This window comes from Lineus longissimus, chromosome 16, assembly GCF_910592395.1.
Source record: "Lineus longissimus chromosome 16, tnLinLong1.2, whole genome shotgun sequence".
In the NCBI taxonomy this organism is placed as follows: domain Eukaryota; kingdom Metazoa; phylum Nemertea; class Pilidiophora; order Heteronemertea; family Lineidae; genus Lineus; species Lineus longissimus.
In genome coordinates this window covers 3,714,411-3,737,859 of record NC_088323.1, presented here as the reverse complement: position 1 = coordinate 3,737,859, position 23,449 = coordinate 3,714,411, and the positions used below count along the sequence as shown (strand labels likewise).

Here is a 23,449-nt window from a genome sequence, read left to right as displayed (position 1 = left end):
CAAAAGCAGACACCACACCCATATAATGATTGTTTAAAAAATGGTTAATGACTCTGCTATGTTTTAGCGAGACAGCCTTGGTTTCCTGCCAATTTTTTTCCATGTCTCGACGACTTCCAGCAAAAACAAAAGAGCTATCAAGAATCAAAAGTAGGATATACTTTATTTGACACCCAGTATGTGACGTCGTAAAATTGTCACATGAAGCTGGCCCCAAGCAGCTGGTTGAATCATGTTTGATGTAAAGAACCATTAGTCAATAAACCAACTTATCAGAAATATGACATTCTGACATTCGTTTGCCAATCCATTTGCAACGTGTGGTGTGTTTTTCTTGATGCACAGTATACGATGTTCCGATGTCTGTCATCTGCAACTGTCCCTAGGCAGCCACTTTTATCATGTTTCATGTAAACAACCGTTGGTCAATAAATCCAATATTGCAGAAATATCAATTTGTAATATGTGGTATGTTTTAGTTTGACACAGGGCATACATTGCCTGATGCCTGTCATGCGCAACTTTCCCTAGACAAGTTATTGTATGTTTGATGTAAACAGCCATTGGTCAATAAAGCCGATATCGCACAAAATGATCAATACGTGATATTCTTTCTGAAATAAATCACTGCAGATTATAAGGCTAGAAAGAGCTCACCTACTGTTGAGAATAGGACTACAGGGTGTTACAAAAATAAAAAGATAAAACTGACGGTCTCATCGTTGATCTATACACGCTAGAGAATCAGCACCACATTTTCTGAGGTTATTAATCAGATCAAGGCAAGATTTCCTGAAAAAAAATGTCACCCCTTTCCCGAGGTCATCTCACTGACCCACAGAAATTCCTAAATTTTGCATCAAGACCACAATTAGATGTCTCGAAAGATACTTCTATCTCATATCCTTCCCACTTGAAGTGGGTGGAACACAGCGGAGCTAGCAGTCAAATAAACACCATGTTTAGCAATGCAACTACCGTTAAGATCATTAATGGGATAATAACATCAATATGGCGGGCCCCAAAGGGTTGTATCCACCATCCAACTGGGAGTGGTTGGAACTGTCGCCGTCAATAACACCTACGTTGCCTAATTCAATTTCGTCATGTGATCATTGATAATCACTGCATGATTCGATACTGATTTTGGGTGAGAGACGAGGTAATTTAGGTAGTGTTGTCAGTAATGCCGAGGTGATGGAGTAGTATAAGGAGGTAATTTAGTCTTTCAAGGTCCTGATGGAGGGGTCGCGAGAGTTTCATTGCACTTTGTGAGAAGTTTGAAAATACTTAACCCATCAAAGATTTACCATTCCCTTGTGAGCTGAGCAATAACAGCTCTTTCGTCGTCTTAAAGCGCCAAATGTGCAAAAAAGTGCACTGGTGGTTGTGAGAAAATCATGATGGTCGGCAGCCACTTCCCCCTATAACTGAGTATTAATTTTCTATCCAGTGTGGGTACACAATCAATGTAGCTAATTCACAAATGGACCACAAGCCTGGTTGTCAATTTCATCGTCGATGTCAAAGAGTGCTGTTAGATTTTCGACTCACTGCCAATTGACCTTACTTAACGAAGTTTCGATTGTACAGATAGGTCACGGCGCACAAGACTCCAATATGGTACAGTCTAAGCCTCCATGTTAAGATACATCAATTTCTCCATCAATATAGCCTGAGGTCACAACATGTACAAGGTCTCAGTCTCATTGTTAATTAGCCTAAATGAGCTACTAGTATGTAACGAGAGACTTGACATTTACATTTGCCATTACTAATGGTGTTGTGTTCAAGACACTATTGGTGGCTCTGAACAACGATATGTATAGTAATAGAAAAGTCATGGTATATTATGCGGAAGAGTACACAAGTGTCTTGAAACACTTTGTGTCCCATCCCCAATCAGTCCATTTACTAAAGGAGAAAACACTTATTAGGGCTACGCTGGCCTCTGACACTGATTGAGCACTTTGGTCCTGGCAAAAAAACACCTTCAAATGCATATCAAATACTAAAGGAGGAGGAGGAGGCGGAGGAGTGGAAGAAGATGATGAAGAAGAAGACTGTGCAGGGGGAACCAAAATAGTTACAGCACTCAAGGATTCAGAATCCCTTGCCTTTTATACGGCTGAACAATGAACACATCGAAAACATCTTCCACCATTAAGAGTTCTGGCTGCTGTGGCTTCATTTACCTATAGACCGCCGGCTGCACTTAGTGTCAGCCCCAGAACCATCTCTCTCTCTGCACTGATAACATATCTTCACAAATCCACTTTCGCTACCCGCAGCATATTCTAGCACTAAATACTTGCCTCCCATCTCAATAACTGAAAGCTGCTCGGCTATAAAAGTCGGTCAGAATGGAGTATATCATCTCGATGGCCGCTTCGGCACCTAAAATACTCTGCTCGCATTGTTCAAGGGGTTTGTGGAATTTCCGATGGCCCTCAGTTATGTACACTGCTCTACACTGCACTGCGCACACCCTTCATTCTTTACCCTATCCACAGCGCTGTACTCACAAAATTCGCGGACAAGCCCCGAATTGTGTTTTCGGATGCCGGCCGATGGCCTAGTTCCGTGTACATCTAAGTATACACACATATTTCTTAGTTTTTCGAATTTATCAAGATAACCTCTCGAATATACATGTATCGTGAAAATATTCTATTCAAAGCAACAACTGCTAAGTTTTGAAAATTTAATTTATGACATTGTTGATTTTGTAACTTCAGAGACTTAAAAAGAAAATTTCAAAGAAATCCCACACCTTTGATATTTCTGAAATATAAAAAGCAAATGTAAGCCTACTGAAGAAGCTTTGATGGCAAGTGCCTTACCTTACAAAGACTGACACCTCAACATGGGCACTTGCCTCCCAGCAATCCTGACCCCCCTCCCCCCCCACCCCTACGCCCATAGCCTTGCCGATATTCTAGTCCATAAATGCATCCGAGTCTCACAAACTCGCTACAAACTGGATTATTTATCACATTTCTGATTTATAGATTTCAAAGTTTATGTAAACAAAGTTGTTATCTTCTCAAGATGGAAGTGATTCGCTATTCATTTTCCGTCTTATCGGTCGAGGAAAATTAATATGAGGCAAACTGTGATGTGTTTATGAGAAACATGGAAATCTTTAAGGAAATTCATTGATTACTAATGATCTCTTAGTCGATTCTGAGGTCGGATACAAATGTAGATTGATGAACTTACAAAAAACCATGTCTACGTTTTCAAAGCAGTGTTAGATCATCAAAGGGCCAAGCAGTTCATAGGATATCCTGATTTTCGACCCTAAAATGACTTTCAACAGAACTGACACTAAACAAAAAAATATACATATGTTTATTCGTACTACTTTCCGTTGTAAAGATAACAAAAGATAAGGTGCAGTAAGACAATACAGAGTTGGGTGCAAATACAAGTTTACGATAAGGCAAACAAAGTAAAAGGTAAGACTGAGAGTCGAACCCGAAAACCTCTCATTCTTGGAGATGATCCTGAATAAGTTACATTAGTATCTTGAACTATCACAATAAAACTAACACCAAAAACAATACTCCATCAAATCAACCTGTACACAAAAAGTTATATTCTCTGAATAAAGAACACTTGACTATATAGTATGATTATTAACACATAATTACTCGCATCTCACTCACTCACCACCCAAATTTTGCAATATGATACATTTTCAACTTATACTATGACACATGTAGATAAAGACAGAGAAACAACCGTGGTAAATAGATGATTGTACAAATTTATCAGAACACCGATTGTGACAAATTCCTCCCGGTGCAATTTATCTAAATCAAGTTGGTAAACTGAATTAGCACCGCTACGTGTCTGCCTTCTGACTAGTTCACTCAGATATCCTATTTGTTCTCTATAATGAGACACGTACTCTTAGCGTGAAGATCTGTGGTAAGGGTGGCTTTTTATGAATTGCGGTCTGTAGTTTCCTCTACTGCAGAATTTAAAAAAATCTGTTCTGGCAATAATTTGACGCAAAACATGAAAATTAGTTATATGACACAAAATGTACCAATCTCGCATAAACAAAGTGTTGTAAAAGTGGATTTTTTCCTACATACACCTCTTCATTTGTGGCCTTCGGTCATAGAATCCGTCAATCCGTTGATCTGATGTGGCCCCGAGCGATGTTGTCCCAGCCATGATTTATCCTAAATTGATTCCGCCCTCCTCAAGACCCAATCAACACCGCTGAAGGATGCGTATTTTGGAGCCCTCGTCTGAGGTTATTATTAACATGTATCGATCCGTGTGTGTGGAGTGGTGAGACGCGCCCCTGGCCAGACACGGGGCACGATTACAGTAATGCTATCGATTACAATTCGGCTGTGCAAGACAAGACTGGACACAAAAGATTTTGATATTTTTTACGATGCTGTAGCCATTATAAGGGGTGAGGCATATGATGTTTGGCCATAGAGCATATGCATACAACTCAGTGATTTGATAAAAAATGCGTGTATGGCATTTTTCATATCGATCTAAAAACAGTTTAGCCAATTTTAACGTCAGAAGTTGAAGATGCTTCAGAGAGTGTGCGACTGATGATATCGCCGAGCTATATTTCATAGGGTCATTTTTAATCACACGACTCAGAATCAACTAGGATAGCACACTGTGGTAGGATATCAGGAAGAAAACATTCCCGCTGTACGATTTCAAACCGTTTCTATAAATAGTGTAAGAATGACTCTACAACAGGAAAGCCGTCTTCGTCAAAGATCTATAAATGTATCGTGAGGTCAGCGTTTCCTGAATCAGCCGGATGTATGACTGCAGAAAAGATGGGCACCAGGATGAGAACTGTGAATGACAGACTGACCGCCTGGAATGACACACAGACTGTCTCTAAATATATCTTAAGGATGGCTGATGCATTAGCTGCGCTTACACCACGAAATATTGGTGGACCAATTGCACTTACACCACCACATTGCCGCGACAAATTGGTTCGGCAATCCATTGCCGATACAAATTGCCGAGCGAATTTGTCCCACCAAGCTTGATGGTCCAAATTCGCCCGGCTTGTTAAAAGTTCGGCTTTGTCGTGGTGTAAGCGCAAATGGATCGGCAATTAGCTAGTTAGATGGTTCGGCTCCAGGCGGCGCTTTCGAAATGGCGCTTTCTGCCAAGGCTTTCCGCGTTCTGCTTATTGTTTGCGCGCCATCTGTAGCCGGATTTTATAACTAGCTGCAGCGCTGGTGTAAGCGCTTGGTGGATTTTCGATGGTGCGGCATTGGTTCCCGAACCAAGATTGGTGGTCCATTTTCAGGTGGTGTAAGTGCGGCTATAATCTTTTTATAAATCGCTGTCTCATTGTCTACCGAATCATCCAATAGGATTGATCAGAAAAGCTGAGGATTATGACAGATTACCGGAAAGAAATGCCATATCAGCAGCTATGAGTAGACAATTGATATTTCACTGAGTCATAGTTTGTCATATATATCCTAAAAGGGGTAGTCTACACATACTGTACACTAATAAAATTATCAGGCAAATGTCAGAGTTAAACAGAGTTAAACAGCCAAAATGCTTAATTTTTGGCCCATTCTTGAATTTAAGAGTTCTATCACGACCTAAGTAATAGACCTGTCCATTTCAGCTGACAAATAGCGGAAATCCTCAAAGTATAGCTTTCACATTGCATTGGCCATTAAATCGCTCCATGACTCAAATTGATATGCCGGGTATGCGCCACAAGAGATCCGCTGTAATCTTTTTTCGAAAGATTTTTAAAGGGGTCAAAGGCACTCCTTTCAGTTCCTTTCCCGCCTCAATTTCACCTGCTACAACGGATTCTGGCAGGTTTTTTAGTAACAGTGCTAGCAACAAACAGTCTCTCCGACGAGACAAAATCACAGAAAACTATAACCAATGACAATTCTAATTCCATAAATAGAATCAGTACATGATCAATAGATTACTTTCATGGGTACAAATCTGATTTAAGACAACTTCTTCGATGAGGTCCTAATCCCGGACACAGCACAGCGCAGCAGACAAATTTATGAAGTATTTATCAGATTTTATCCTCTTGTCTGATACTGAGAACATGATCGACTTAATCAGTTTTATAAGCGACTGAGGCAACTCGTACCATTTTGTTAGTTTCCATAACCAGTAACCGTATTGAAACACTCACTTAACTCAAAGCTTCATTTGATCAACCCCAATTATAGTTTGTACCTTAATGCAAACTCATAATTTATACCAAGTTGCAAAACGTTCTGACGCCTTACCACCACCTCTGTCAGAAAACCAAAGTTAGAGCAAACGCAAACCAACATCGGATGGCCTTTTATCAAAATACAATTGGCTTTATTCTGCCCAGGGAGATCCCCCTTGGGTATTTGCCGAAAGCCATGCTACCAAATTGGCTCCTTCAATTTGGTTCTTGTCGACTAGATTATGGTAATCGCATATCGTTGGTCAGCGTTTTGGGTGAAATGGTGAATCCTTACGTGAAATCTTTGCAACAGACTCACTTCGTTGTTAGACCATGACCAGGTTAGACTGTAAAGTTGGATGACAACCTCTACTATTGTTTATATCAGACAATAAATATAAAAACCTTTAGAACTGCTGAAATGCAATTCCTACTATATGGGCTCCTGCACCCTGAATCTTCCTATGTCATTGACAATAAAGTGAATAAATTGAAGATGAAGTCCCATCATCATCACCAGTTATACGCTTTTGCGCTTCATTTCGACCGCGGGTCAAAATTATTCATTGATTTTTCTCCATGACTGCCTCCTTGACGATTTATCGGGAATCCAAATAGTCGGGAATCTGTTGAAATGTAATAAGGGATTGATTGGCTTATTGGAATTGATTTTGGTTCCTGAACCTCTCGCTAGGAGGAGAGCGGCGAAAACGCTGAGCTCAGCTAGAACCCCATTCTCAAGCAAGGCGATACCAAATATCTTACACGGGCAAAAGCTTCCATCATAGGATTTAAGGTCAGTCATCATAGCTTCTATGACCCATTATAGATTATATGATGACCCATTATAGATTATATGATGACCCATTATAGATTATATGATGACCCATTATAGATTATATGATGACCCATTATAGATTATATGATGACCCATTATAGATTATATGATGACCCGTAATAGATTCTATGATGGAGATGTGACCTGGGTACAAAGTCGTAAGTCAAATTCTTACTTCCACTTTTCATCAAAACCATCTTGCATTTCACAAATTCTAGCATTAAGATTCTTTCTGGATCAAAAGGCATCTAATTTGTCCCACTTCATTAACTCAGAAACCGACACCACTTGATCTTCGTCCTGTGTAATTTCTCTATTTCAATTCCAATTCTGGCATTTCATTAAAGTTCCACGAGGACGCCGAGAATATCTCTTATCAATACAACACTGTACAGCAGAAACTTAACCATGATAATTTATGTGGGTGTTTATTAACTGTAGTTCTTCAAATCAGATATTTTCATGCAATTGTATACAGATGCTGGCTACATTTTATATCAAAAACCATCAGCCACGATATCAATCATTCAAAGTACTCTAGCCTAACATAAAATGAATTAAAGACATATTCTCCGACAAATTCATCGCGAAAGCCCCTGGGGTGTTATCTTCGCTTCGATCGCTGTACCACGAGGAAATTTTAATAATTAATTTGATTTGAAGATATGTTTGCTTGGAGATGCAGATGAGAACAAATGGACTATGGCACGTTTGGTTCGCTCGAGACTTGACAATTTGTTTCGACTGCGTTTGAAATAATCAACAGGGAAATGAATTTCAGTATTTTCTTTCCTTTGAAAATTTATTTTCCAGAGAATCATTACAAACAGAAATCTACTGAATTAAAAAAATATTTTCTCTAAGTTTAAAATAATTTTTTAGGTCACACTGTTTTTGGCTTTAGTTATTTTCGCGTATCAAGGTGATGTGTGAAATCTTGCTAAATCTGCACAACTAAAACTCTCGCCAAAACTTAGATGTTAACAGCAACAATCTAAGACCGTTTTATTGATTTAAGCTGGAACATGACGCCATGACCATCGAGATAAATAGTTGTCATCAACTCAATGTCTATCCTGATTTAAATTTGTAATGGCATCGAATAAGCATGCGCTCATGTCGGACCTGACTTGAATATTCAGAAATGGTCTCAGATCTGTCGAACTAGAATATCAATAGTCGTGATACATGTACATTATCGCACAAATCTGCAACCACATCGTTAATGCAATTAGTTGAAGTGCTCTCCTATAACCAGATGATGACACTGATTGTACATTATTGTTACAGTGCTAATGATAGACTGCTAGCCCTTGAAAGGCTAACCTCGCCCTCGGATACATTCATTCGGTGTCTAGCGATGTCCCCAGTCGCCCGCAAAAAAATGTCGATTAACAGTTTTATCTGTGGTATTCCGAAATAATGGCAAGTGCGGTGTATTGCTTTTATATACACGCAGAAGTCAAATGACATTTGACTACCGTACTTATGAACTGCTTCAAGTACAAACATACAAATCATTAATTCATAACATTTTTGAAAATCGGATGACCTTAACTTTATTAGCTGTCCATTTGTTGGGGGAGTCGCGTCCAATCAAAGCCACAGAGGACACATTCATACAGAAAACAAGTATAGGATTGGTTTGATAAACAAACCAAGGTCACTGATTCTCTATGGAAAGCAGCTATCCGACAATGTTGACGAATGCTGCAAGTGCAAACTCATTTTTCTTTGTGTCAGAGATGACATTAGCCAGAATTGCATGCTCGCTCAATCATTATCATTTTACTCGTCCACCACTATAAAACTCCTAGCCTGGCATCTCATGCAATCGTCTCATTATGAATCATCAAATCTTTGATTGTGTGTTGATCGTTGTCGCATGATGAGACTCGATAGCTAATAGGGATCATCGTCTGGAAAAGGTCAATGTTGGTGTACAGGGTGAGTCAATACAAGAGAAAAACATAATATATTGTTGATTGAATTACAAGATCAAAATTTGCACCCTAACTGTGTTTCTGAGTACCATAGTTCCATGCCATGTCCCTCCCTCACGATCTAACCCCAGGACCTCAAGCCTATAAGTGACAGGTTAATCAGGATCGTGTTACCCTGGAAGCAAAGTGATTATACCTGGAATCTTCAAAGGACGGCCATTGTAATAATGTCAGTGTTAAGAATGTCGCTCACATCAATGTCACGTTGCTTGGCGCTGAGACAGGAGGCAAGCTCTGAACATGTTTCCGTGAAGCATGTTAAAGGAACACTTGCTCGGAGTATTGTGTTGCAGATGTCATCCAATAGGGAGGTGTGTTCGCCAGGTCTTAGGTCTAATGTTATCAAAAGAACACCATAGCTACTCCCTGATCTGTAAATTAGGAGGCCAAAGCCAAGCTTTTCACAACTATACATATAAAAAAAGGGGCACGCACTGAGAATATTTCAGTTTATCGTGCTAAAAGGGAAACTTTCCTAGGCACTTTGTTGGACATTGCAGTGGTAAAGAAGTACTGATGAATTTCAGATAATCTGTCCGCCGGTCTCCCTCTTGACATCTCAGCAGTAAATACAGTCCACAGCCAAGGGTGACAGCCTCAATCACTTGTCATATTCTCCCAAACGCCTAATGTGTTGGACGGCTGTTGCCATAGTTATCGACATAAAAAAGTATCTGCCGATACTTTTGTGGTAAAAGCTGGAACGCTCAATTGCTGACTGGATGCTTGGCGAGATAAATGGGTGAGCGACATGAAAAAACATAGAGCTTTTTTAATAGAGCTATAAGAAAGATATTGGAAGAGCCTGTCCCTGTGTACACGATGATACATGTGTTCTAGTTACTGGATTTCTGATTAGTGTGTTTATTCAAATAGTCACATGAGTTAGTGGGCCGGGAAAAAAGACTGTGTGTGTGGGTGGCGGCAGATGTTAGTTGAAAACACACTGTTTCTTAACATTTAAAAATCTCTAGTGGTCTACTACTGCATTCTAAAATTAAATCTAAATCAATTAGATTTTCCGAGGCACCCCATACCTGTTGCCGGGAGCAAATATGGTCATCTGATCAAACTTGAACATAGGCCAACATCCCGAGATACTAATACAGTATACTAAGTACAGTATTGATCTCAGGATGCCATCACTAACGGATATATACCATGACATATATACAGTGCTTGTCATAATTAAATATCCACATTGTTTTATTTGAACTCTAGGGTGAAGAATATTAGGGGCATCACATCCTATTCGGGATTCTGACAGGCAATTTCGGAAAATCTGGATATTTTGACCACGCCTGAATTTTTCTAAATCCTCGCGACAATATGGGTGCCTATCCCTAAAAAATCCCTGTTATTTTGGCGTCTGTCCCAAAATCCTAAAAAAATCCTTGTCTCAACTCAAAACAGCACAAGACAGGATGAAGCCAAAAGCAACACTGATATTTACTTTTGACACAAACTGTAGCACAGCGTACCACTTGCAAGTATAGTAGCTGTCTGTAATTGACAATTATTGTGCTCAATTATCGATTATAGGCTTCCGCTGCGATATTAATTACTAGCAGCCAGGGAATCGCATCTCACAAATTTGATCCTGTGAATGTAGGGGCCTAACTTGATGGTGTCTGTTCCTGGCTGCGTATAAATGCAGTTTCTAGTACAGTGTTTTTCAGATAGATTTGGCCAAAGGTACTTGGCTGACCTCATGTCACTAAACTGTAATATTGTGATCACAAATAATAATGCTCCACATCACTTGGCAGCCTTGGTCATAAGTTCACCGGCTTTAGTTGACACCGTGAAAGAGCATTGGTTAGGTCTATACTGAAGTTACTCTAGTGTTGTGCAACACCACTATCTTTCGATAAATGTGATCTGGTCACATTCCTGAGTTCAACTATGTACCTTTGGCCAGAACGATATAAAAGACACTATACATCCAACCAGTAATCAGGTGCAAGAATGACAGACCACATAGTATACCAAAGAAAGGCCAAAACCTAATCTGAATGGCAGAAATTATACATAATGCAATGTAGCTGAGACCTATCCGGAATAGGTCTAGAAAAGTCATCTGCGGGATGTAACTAGATATGATATCATCTCGTCTGGTGGCGGTATCCCTTTGAACTTGATAACATCACAGCCAATCAATATATATACGACAAATTCAATATGACTACGCTGATACCAGGACTGAATCATCTTTCGAGTACATTAACAGTAGCAGTGACAGGTCGCTGGAATAGTTGCTGGTGTCGAGTCTCTAAGATGAGATATTTGAATATGACAATTTTTTCTCTACGTCAGCATCGTTCTGGAAAACAGAATGGAATCAAGGTTGGGTGGATCTATGGCACCATCAAAAAGGGCTGTTGGAGAGCTTTCCAACAAATGGTTATGTCAATAGGTTTGGCCAATTCTTTAAATCTATGGCAGCTTTCATGTATATCACCAATTCCACCACTCCATCCCGAGTAAGGACTGCCGGACTGCAGTTTGATCGAATCGTCTTTACCCTATTCCTGGCTACAAATACTGCACCCACTTCGAATTCATTCAATATGTGATTCTGATTATGTCACATTATTTTTTTCCATTGACCATTATCATTTAAGGTTGCAAGGAATGTACATGTACAAAGTAGTTTGATACTGCATTGCGGAAAGGGTACAGCACCTGACAGATTACAGTTTGAACAATGTCTTTCTTGCCGTAGCTCCTGCCTACATCTACTGTACCGATGTGTTAGCTGGATCAATAAGGCCAAGTAGATGTGATGTATAGTTTACATGCTATGATTTTACAGGCAGACTCCATTAATGTTACAGCGGGCTCTTGCCAGAATCATTTGTGCTAAACTGTCTATTATGACGTGGTAAAGTCTGAGATGAATAAACTGACACAAGTTCACAGCCCTGGCTCATTGTATAAATGAAACAAGTTCCTTCTCTGTGGAGAGCAAAGACCATTCCTGTTTGATATCTTATCGGTTTTCATTTCACACGATAAATGCTAGTTAAAATACACTAGATACAAGTGGCAATACAAACAATAAGTTTTTCTGGAGACCACATTGCTATAAAATCATAAAGGATAATCTAGTGTTTTGCAACACCACTATCTTTTGGTAAATATGATCTGGTCAAATTCCTGAGTTCAACTGAGTACCTTTGGCCAGAACGATACGAAAAACACTTTATCATTCCTTTGAAAGTCGCCGCTCCTGGCAACCCCTTGTGTAGTGGTGCAATCATGACAACTGCCACGAGATCTGCGTGATCTCAATACTCGACTTCCATGATGCCGTAATTCAACTGCAATTAACCAAACACGACAAGAGAGAATAATCTTCAAAGCCGCAGCTACATTTCATTGTAGATGCTGGAACTGACTATAAAGTGAGATGAAGAGATTGCACCGGTAGTTACTGAAACAGTTGAGGTGAGATTGTGTGATAATTCGGTAAGTGAAATACTCAAGTGATTAACCCTGCGTGCTTGGCGCAAGTTCAGAAAAAGTGACATTTTGATCAATGAATCATAGTTTTTCTCTGATTGTGACAACTTTTTATTGTACACCCTAAGACAATTTTGTGTTGGCAGGCCTTTCGACTGCAGTTTGACTATGTAGAATTGTGATAGTTCTGAAGCATCTTTGACCCTTATTTCATTCAAATGTGTTTCCAAATTGCTACAATTACACATTTAACTAATCAAAGTATTCTTTCAAAGGTATACTAGGCAAGGACACAAGGCTGAGTGAACTTAAACATTGTGATAATGGACCCAAATTAACAAAATTTAAGTGCCAAAATTAAGGCTTAAAAACAGACGGTGTACTTCTTACAAACCCCAGTCAAGCTTCGAAAAGAAAATATCGACTTCGACATTTTCAGAGTAAATTAATTCATCTTCATTTGCAGCTAGACACAACCAGATTCATAAAACTGACACAGGAATTTTCTCAACATGATCAATCATAGTCAACGCCAGTATCCCTATCTCTCTGCATGCTACAATGCACAGCAAGCATTGATAAGATCTCACCTCAAACAGATATGATATTAAACTCTCAATGCAATCTGGATAAGATGGAGGCCAAATGTTTTGAACGAGATGTCATGTGGAATTAAAAACCGACTGAGTTATATCTCTTAGGTTAAACGATGTTACGTCTATAGTCTAGTCTTAGCTTTAGTTGACAACACTGGCAAGTGAATAATTTTTTAGGATTTTTCTTAAAGGGGTATTATAGCCAGGCTGATCAGATTAGATTACATGAAGAGGCCAATAGGAGTCTTTCCTGTCTTACAGTGCATCAAAAATACAGAAATATAACTATTGCTGAATCAAAAACAACCTCTGCATATCGCCGGCGACTTGGCGATATGCTACGTACTTCAAAAACAGCATCTAGTCAACGTATATGTAGACGCCAACATATGAAAATAGTAAACTGAGAAATATGTTGAGCCGAGTGCAAAAGAAAACACCTCAAGCAACATTTTTACATGCGTACAAGCTACATGATAATGAACTATACTTTTTAAAATCATTAAAGCTACATTACGATTCACTCTCCTATTCATATCGGAAAAAAGCAAAAGTTTAAAAGTCAAGTTTGTATTTCATGTAATACGCCCGTGGCGGATATTTTCCATTTTGTCATTAGCCGTGATGATAACATCATGTAACTCGAATCTGGAAATAGTTTTTCAACGTATCAATGTCATATCATCAAAGCATTGTTGTACACTATTTTACATACATTTAATGTCAACCAAAGTAATATGTCACTGGAATCTGCACGCAGTTGATGGACTTCAATGTAACAACAACATATCACCAATGCATAGCTGGAATCTCTGCTTATCCATAACAAATCATTCGCATTTACATGTAACCTGGAGTTTACTTTTGAAAACCAGGAATGCGCAATTTGAAGTCTGCACTCACGTTATACCCGCAGAGATTTGGCTCCAGGTCAAAATGTGAATTACCTGTTAGATATTTTGTTGTTGTGTCGATTTTTAGATTGCCTTTTAAGGTTCGAAAATACAGTCTGCTTGTTTGTTTATGATTTGCCTGCGCGACATGATGGATTTTAACAATATGTTTACTGATTTTTAATTGATGTAACTATTGTGTTCAGGATGCAATAATGCCTGGGACTTTATTTTCAAAACCTAATTTTGCACTTGACTAAGAGGACTAGATAATCGAACTATAACATATTATTCTTAACTGCACAATGATCATGTGTAGGTTCACCATATTATTATGGATAGGCCTCTTCATAAGCAAAAGAGACTTGAAGAGAATTAGCAGTTTTAAGGGTTGACAATTGGCACCACCGCCTTCGCTAGAATTTGAAATCCTAAAGCAATTCGAACTCTTTCAAAACGAAGTGAATGCCGATTTTAAGGGTGGGAACATGCTCTTCGTTGCCTCCGATTTTTAGAAGGAACAGTTACTTCGTTTTGAAGGAGTTCTAGCTGCTTCAGGATTTCAAGGTCTTGCTAAAATGGTGCTGCCTATGGTCAACGACCCTGGGAATCATAATCATGTTTTTCCAATTTTGTGGCTCTAGCACCGCTGCGATTGAAGCCGCTCACCTGGTGACCTTGACCTCTACGTGATTGGGCCATAATGAAATCTGAGGCGCGTTTATTGAATTCCCCACGAGAACGTTTAATCAATGTGTCATCCATTGGCCGATGTTAGCTGCACCAATCATACGAGTTGATGTTTAATCGGATGAAATTACGTGACTTCATGATGGAAGTACCATTTTGTGCACTGGAGCGAGGCAGGGGAGTCGAGGGGGGGGGACACACAGAGAAATTATCAATGTGTCATCCATTGGCTGATGTTGGATACAAATCATGTGGCTTGATGCTCATATCGAAAAAGTGATGGGACTTTCCTGATGAAAGTACCGCTTGATGCTGTGAAGCGAGGGGTAGGGTAGAGTCATGCATATCAGCGTGCCATCCGTTGGTAACGCTAGTCCAATGAATTGATGATAAATCATATGAATTTATAAGACTGCCCGATGGTGAAATTATGCCTGACGCAGTAAAACGAGGGACAGGGATGTCTATCCATGCATATTATCTCATCACAGCTGAATGATACTTTGACTATACGATAGCATAGAGATCTTTCGAAGGAAAAAAACCTTGCAGCCTTTCTTGTATTTTCAGAATCAGAAGTTTATCAGACCTGAAAATGTCTTTTTCCACCACTTCAAACGCTGTCGTAGGGCCTGCAATGAACGTCAAGTGCAGACAACCAAGAAACCCATTAGCTGTCCGTCGTTATCAAAGAGAATACTTACCGAGCACTAAAAGAAGAATTTGCCAAAATACATGTATTGCGCAAGCTTCAAAAGCTTCATTATCATGTTTTGTAAACACAGGTTATTTTGGTCAAGACAACATGCCGTAATTAGGACACTTGGAAGCTACTGAAAGCAAACTAACGATTAGTTTTGGAATATGTTTGTGTCATAATCTGATATATAACTGGCTAGTACCTCAATAAGTTACTGTTGTACTAGAGTGACCCTGATTTCTTAGGCAATTCTCAAGAGGACTTTATGTGAGACAAGATTTAATGTACAGCAAGAAATGAATTTAACGACCTTGAAGTCATGAGGGAACTGGTGAAAACTGGTTTCAGAACGAGCCTTTGAAATTAAATCCCACTTCCCTGACGCATCTCTACACAAATGTCCCCACAACTCAAACAGTTGAGAAAATCTCTGCAAAGAGATGCATTCTTTTCTGATCGATGCATAAAGCTCTCTGCATTTGATTAAAGCCAAAATGATGAGGATAACTTGATGTACGCACACCACTCAAAGTATCGTAAAAATCTTTGAGCGCCAGAACGACAGTCTGAAGTGGAACCATCTTACCGAAGTGTCTTTCATACGTGTGTGTTACGCGCTTTCGATATTTGCGCGATGAATGAAGACTCAACAATATTCAAACAAAGTCAACATGACACTGGTTTCGACTGTGAGCGGGTGGCATCTGCATGTATGGCGTATAGACTACAGGCTACCGAAGTAAAATCGTCCAAAACATATTGAATGATTTTCTGTATTCTGTGAAGCGTCCCCCTAGCTATTTAATTAAAACAAATGCATTCAGATTATACTCCCCCACAGTTTCAAACCGCCCAATTTGCCAATTTACGAGCGCCCCAAAACTATTTTGTATGGTGAAGCAAGGAATGAGTCTTGGTCATGAAATATCCCATCTTAGGGAACACGTATGCTTGTTCCACAATTTTTGGAATTACTCTATAGATCTAGGTAAGCCTTCTGGTAATTTCTCGGTGAAATTAACATCTCTTTTTCACTATTTCCCAGGAAAAGTTACCTAGTAGATGAACGCTTTAAAAATATCCCACAATTTCTACCGAAAGATGGGAACGAGCATGCCGTTCCCATATGTAACCTTGGTGGGGGGAACCGTGTATCTCAAATCACCAACATCAACCCCACATTCAAGAAACTAAGAAACACTTTTATCCATATAATGCTGCAACTAATTCATCAAGAAAACACTGCCACGATCATTCCATCGAAAACGACCCAAATGACGTCAGAGATGGCAAAAACGTAACGAATGTTATTGGTGAACTGAACCTGTCATAGGTCGGCAGCGATTATATCTCAAAAAAGACTTCGGCAGTAATTAAATTACATGTTCGATTGTACAGGGTTGGCTACTGGCATGGTTTCCAAATCGGTATTGGGGCAAGGATCAATGCCAGTGGCATGATTATATACATGTATATAACACCAAGTCGAAGGGGCTGGCTTTTACGTGGGACATATCGAGGCAAACGACGACATGCAGACTGAGTTATATCACTAAACCAGAAAGATGCAAAGGAAAGAGGTCACATCCTATTTCAAGTTTCTCCATAGACAAACCATAACAATAGAAGTGCTAGCTACTAGCATACCAAATTCATATAATAGGTCCCAGTGCAGTTTGTTATCCCCAGTGGTCTCGTCATTTCGCTAGGCCGGCATCGCTTACGTTAACCAGATAGCCATTACAGCGCTATGAAGCAAGCGGATCTTTAGGATCAGAAGATATGACTATGGAAAACTCATACTCCCGCAATGAAAGGATCTAGCATTCCAGACATTTGGCGATGATGTACTCACCAACAGACTAACCTAACTGAACCGAAGTTGGTAAAGAGTTACTCTTTTCTTGAAATGGGTCATGAATGTGAAAGCTGTGCCCAGTGGTGTCGTCATTGTGCTTGGCTGGCACAGCTTGCCATCATTGTTGGTTCAAAAGGACAGCGGTCCTTAAGATGAAAGGACGGTGGCCGAGGATCAATTTGAAAAACAGATTGCAGCAGCAGACTGTTATCACCGTAGCTACTGGGTCGCCATACACGTTTTCGGATAAGCTGCTTCAACAAGACCAATGTGGTTGGAAAGCTCTTTGACTTGGTTTAAAGACACGCAATGACACATCCGCCAATTTCGCCTGACATATTTTTACCAGAGAACTTCTTTAAAAATGACCCCCTGGCCATGGCATGAACTACATGGTCAATCAACATCTGACAAGGACAGCATTTGTCAGTCTCAAGACTCTCCTTTCGAGAGAGATTTTACTTATTATAACACTTTTGTGAGAAATCAATATTTTCATATCTTTAGATCGAAAAGGGTTAAACAAATTTGCCGGTGTATTACATGTCATCATCAGTTGCTGCATTGAACGTGACAAGGCTTTTATATGGTAGCTTGAACTGCATCAATGCTCAAGGTGGATTTCAGTGGCATTGTTCCGCTTAGCGTCGACTGTATTCAGATGCCCCGTCACTGGCAGATGTTGCATTGAGATGCGTAGGTAAATAACAAATGAAGGCATTCTGAATCTTGTAGTAAATACAGGCATTACAAAGCATTATTGGTCTTGTATACTGTACTTAAAGCTGACGGGTGAAATATTCATTCTTGAGTAAGGTAAGTTATTGACACCTCACTGTCGGGACTGGTTGTCTAACCAAATTCCTCACTGCAGTACTTTTGTACTACTCTATCTCCCTTAACTAGCCTTTGTTTTACAAACCATGCCACGTTGCACTGCATTAAAATTGTCATGCAATGCTAAAACCAACATCGCATGTCAACGAATGTGTTCACAGAATACTCCATTTATCATGTATTTGTACCGCATGCCGCGAATCGGAATCAGGGCTTTCATCGTGAAAACTAGAAAAACGGCAACTTGTCTGAATGTGCTCTCGGACTCGATTGGATGTACTCAGGAATGTATCATATAAAAATATTCATCAATGTACGTGCTCTGCAAATGAAAACAGAGATTTGAAATAAATTCTGAGTATGTTCGGAATAAATGTAGCTGTACGCAAATGGAGTTAATTATTGTTGTTTTTACATTTGCTAATTAATATAGATCAGCATTCAGTAAAAATATTGGTAAAAATATTATGATGTGCAAGGAAGCAGGCTGCAGAGTGCAGGCCAAAATATGGGTTATAATTAATGTCACGGTTATATTCCCAACTGGGCACGAGGCGTGCAGACCAAAATATGGATTATGGACATGGTCATTCCCAACTGGGCAAGATGGGAAAGAGCAGAGATCAAAATACGGGTTCTATACAAGGTCATAGCCATCCTACTGTGCAATGAAGCATAGCGTGCTGGAAAGAATATACGCTTTTAGAAGAAGGCATAGCATGTTGACGAAAATGTGTGTTATGGTCATATTCTTAACTGCACAAGAGGGCATTGAGTGTGTATATATTCCCAACTGCGCACGAAGACTGCTGGAATATGGGTTAATAAGGTCTTTGATCACACAAGTATCGGCACAAGAAGACATAAAGCACTTAAATCATTATACATCATCGACGAAGATGCAAAAGATGAGATGCAGCAATCGGCGGGAATGTGCATAATCAATACCTGGTTTGGAATCTGCATAATTAGTGTCACACTTGAGAAATACTCGAATCAAGATGAACAGAGATTATGAATAAATGCAACGAAGGAGAAGACCAATCTGATTTTAGTTAGATGATGTTCGCAAATCTGAACAGAACCCTTCGGATATTTAACGTCAGTCCTTATTCATAAGTTGCTTTGTATTTGGCTCCAATTGATGTTCGGATGAGCTCCATGTTTTCCGTCGCACATGATGTCGCACATGCGCACCATCATATTTTTTTGGCATGACGTCACTGCCACTGTCACTGTGATGCAAACACTGGAGGTTTTTTGTCTCTGAATCCTTTTTTTCATTATTTACGACACCACTAATTAATCAATGACAATACCATGTCCAGATACCCACCTTAACATCTCCTTATTGTAATTTGTTTTCTTACTTTAAGAGCAGAAGCAGAATGTATCCAATGAATAAAGATACTGGATGATAGAAACAACAATACCCAGCATACCACATTAGCCAGAATACCTAATTGGATGCAACCCCCAAGAGACGGATTCTATCTCAGCATCTCCAACACATCATTCATCCTTTTTCTTCATATTGGCATTAATATGTTTTTCTTCATATTTGCATCATTATTGCTTTATATGAGAATAAACAGTGCTATTGACACAGATACATACATTTATATACAATGTACTCTGTATGAGTTTCAATTGAATAGGCTACACTAAAGAGAATGCCCAAAACCACAATGAAAATGCATTATGGCAGCTAAGCTCAATGCTTAACATTAGCTCATCAAAACCTTTCTGTCATACAAAACCATTAACAAAAAAAACCTGTGACCATTCAACTAAACATCGAGAAAGTACATGTCAACCGAAATATTCCTTTGACTTATGTGGATGATGACAATGATGATGATGATGGAGACCCATATATCAAGTTCATCTAACTGCTTCAGAGGCATAGAAACAAATATACACAACTCAAGTATGCACACTCGATATTTACTTGAATGCATTTCCTTCACAAAGATAAATATACTAGGCAAAGACAACCTTCTGAGTTCAAAATATAAAAATCAATAGTCTGACATTTGATATTTAAAATATCGCATGTCTAATATAATTACGACCATTCTGAAGAGATTCAAGGAATTCAATTACTTAATTGCAAAGTTATGGCGATATGATGAGTTTTAGTGAACATACTCAATGCTTGAGTAAGAGAAGAAGCCGTTTATACTGTTATGACGGTGCAGCGCTGCAATGCCAAGCAGTGAGCTCCATGTGCATGTGGATGCACTACCGTTATGGCTTTTCAATCTCCATTCTCCAGCCTTAGGGCATGTCAGCATCAAGATGACGCTGCATTGTTCATTGGTATGCATCCGACAAACTTAAACTTCCCCCGGAGGAGCAAGCGATTTCTAATTTCGAAATTGTATTTTAAATCGAACATGGCGAGAGAATAGCGGGCTGGAAATTAGAGGGAAGCACGGAGATGCATGATAGGTCGGGTTATCTGATGGTGTCTTATGTTATTGGAGATTAGGCCATACTGTGGTCCTGTCAGCAAAGAACACAAGACATTTGGTAGGTAGGTCCTTGGTTGTCTAATCAAGACCGCTCGGGTGGATCTCAAATTGAATCTGGATTTTTGGTCTACCCAAGCGGTCTGTATTAGATAACCAAAGACCACCAGTCCACCTCGGCAAATTCTGTAAATCAAGCTTATGTGACCCAATACCACGCCGGACACAGCCACTTTTTCCACCCATCCACTGGAAGTTGATTCAACGTCCAATTATTATCGTATTTGATTGATTTCTCGCTGCGCGATATTTTTATTTGAGTTGCAACAAAAGGCAAACAAGTGGCTAGCGCTGCATTGACAGTTGTGTAATGCGAATGATTGGTCTATAATAACAGCATTGTGTGCATGTCGAGTGTGTGCATACTCGATTGGCAAGTGTTTTATTTACAAATCGTATATTACCATTTTTCACTTTCTCTTCGGTATTGGTATGCCAACTTAAACCCTATTTATAACGTAGTCCATAATTCGAACAACCAACCAGTTTTTTTTATATCTTCCCTTGAATCTGATAGAATACTTTATGGCAACTGTCTCGTGTCTTAATTGAGGCATCTTAAAAACGTGTTACATGATTTATGAATTGTGTTATCATTATTCTAATTCCGTGCCATTATTTCTAATTTATAGCCAAACGCAGCTATGACATTTTTCGTCCATGGTGTTCAGAAGAGGCGAGTTTTTTTCAGGGATAAGTCCAATAAGTTATAAACAAGAGAGAACAACACTATTATTTGCCATCAGAATCCATAACTTCAGACACTGGCAGCTTGCGTTTGCTCTTTTTCGGATTGATTTTTCACACAGGCGAATCAATAGGACTTACAACTGCACAGAGCTGATAGAAGACTTTTAGTCAAAGTCGAGCGCGAGTGCACTTTTTTGTCTGTTTAGTATCCAGTTATAAAGAAAAATAGAGCCTTGACATCTTTTTTCAGGTACGGCCAAGGGGAAAACCTTGTCTTTGTGTTCAAAGGGTATCTAGCAGGGTCAAGAAGACATTTTATCAGCTCCGTCCAGCTGCTTTTCTTATTGATTGTCCTATGTGAAGAAATCGATCCAAAAATGAGCAAACACAGGAGAAATTGATTCAGACGGCAAATAGTAGTTTGTCTAAAACTTGTCAGACTTATCATTCGGAATACATCACGTCTTTGATAAAAACATATAGACTGAGTGTATCTCTCTTCAGGAACCGAGGAAAGGCAGAGACGGAAACTAAACCATTAAAATTCCTAAGGCTGTGGAATTCAAATCTAAAATTAGTTCATAGTTCGTTATCATCAATGAATGGGAGAAATTGAAGACCTCTGGGTTTGATTTCAACAAAAATTTCAAATGTCAAACTTTTGCTATCCCCAGCGACAAACAGTGTATTGATTCTTCGGTGCGAAAAATCAATCAGCAAATGGATTGGTTTTATCCAGCGTAAAGCTCCATTGATCGGAGCAAATAGCAAAATCAAGGAGATCGATAGAGTTGTGATTAGAATGGCGAAACAATGAGCTCGACGGATTTGAGGAAATTAGGGTAGAAGTGTGCAAGATCATGCCAGGAATAAGTGAGGACTGAGAACGTGGAAGCAATACCATAAAACCTTGTCTAGTTCTTGATACCAACGTCAGACAATAGGAGGCTTTTACAAGTTCCGCATAATAATGTCAGCAGTTTTAGCTCCACTAAATAATGTCACCAGATCTAGTTCCTCTCTAATGAAACCAGGTCTAGTTCAACTTGATGTCACAAATATAGTTCAACTAAATACATGTAATGCAACCAGATCTTCATGCACTTGATGTCATCAGATCAAGTTCTACTTAATATCACCATATAAAGTTCCGTGTCACCAGATCCACTCGTTAATGTCACCAAATTAAGTGTCTTTCCACTTGATTAGGTCTATCCATCAAGCATTATGTCATCAGTTCAAGCCATACTAGACTTATCCAAAACTTTAAATGTAATCACGTATTCAAGAATTCAATACCAAAGCTTAAAGTACAAACCAGGTCACCAGGGTCTCGAGAAACGTTAGATAACCAACAACTCAATTTAACACCAAATCCCAGCGATGTGAAATTCTCTCATCATCAAATTAAGACAATTTTCCTTGCACTGATCTCTGACGCAACCGTTGTCAGTTGCATCTCTCTAACAACCAGATACTACATAAAATGAAATCTACAAGGCACACATGCTTAGAAGATGCATTGAAGAACGCTAGTTGCTGCTACTCACAATTTTCTGATTGAGATGCTGGAGTTCTTTTTCTGTGACCTTCCGTCGATGCTGCTCCGCTTGTTGGCGTTTGTACTGGTTATATTTATAAAAGAGATACATTCCCGGTAATGCTAAAACCACTAAGGGTTTCATGAGCCGACTCTGAGGCATTTTGAAGCGACGCCACATTGAGAATGAATCAGTTTCAGGGCTTACATCTTTCCACAGAAACCATGCTTCGCTTACAATCAATGACGATGCAGAGCTAGCCGTCTGGCGCGCGCTGCGATTCGTACTCCGGTCCCATTGGTCTGACGTCATAGGGATGCTGTATCGATTGAACAACTGTGCTGTATCCGCTTGGTACTGGATCATAGCAACCATAGCGTTCAAGAATAGAGTCACTAGCGAGAAAGTGGAAGAGCGATCTAACCGAACGCTGTTACGCTAACTAAAGATTACTGTCATTGGTCCCCCGGGTGGTTCCGTTTTGGTAAACATCAGAATCTCTCATCCTATCTAATATCAAGACCACAGACTGACAATTTCTATTGCATAAACGTGTGATACATAGCTGCCGTGAGCGAAAGAAAGATGGC

The 23,449-nt window shown here is 39.5% G+C and overlaps 1 protein-coding gene across 3 annotated transcripts in view; it reads right to left on the bottom strand.

Annotated features, from left to right (window-relative positions):
* LOC135500565 (uncharacterized) overlaps positions 1-23,138 on the bottom strand; it is a 61,967-nt gene extending 38,829 nt beyond the window's left edge. The window contains exon 1 of one of the 3 annotated variants that reach the window (XM_064792100.1): positions 22,869-23,138. Coding sequence is in view for 2 of the 3 variants with exons in the window: in XM_064792098.1 (XP_064648168.1) it covers positions 22,869-23,039 (171 nt within the window). In the remaining variant the exon portion in view is untranslated. The remainder of the gene's footprint in view (positions 1-22,868) is intronic. The other 2 variants (XM_064792098.1, XM_064792099.1) reach the window with 2 other exon arrangements.
* Between the last annotated feature and the right edge of the window lie 311 nt (positions 23,139-23,449).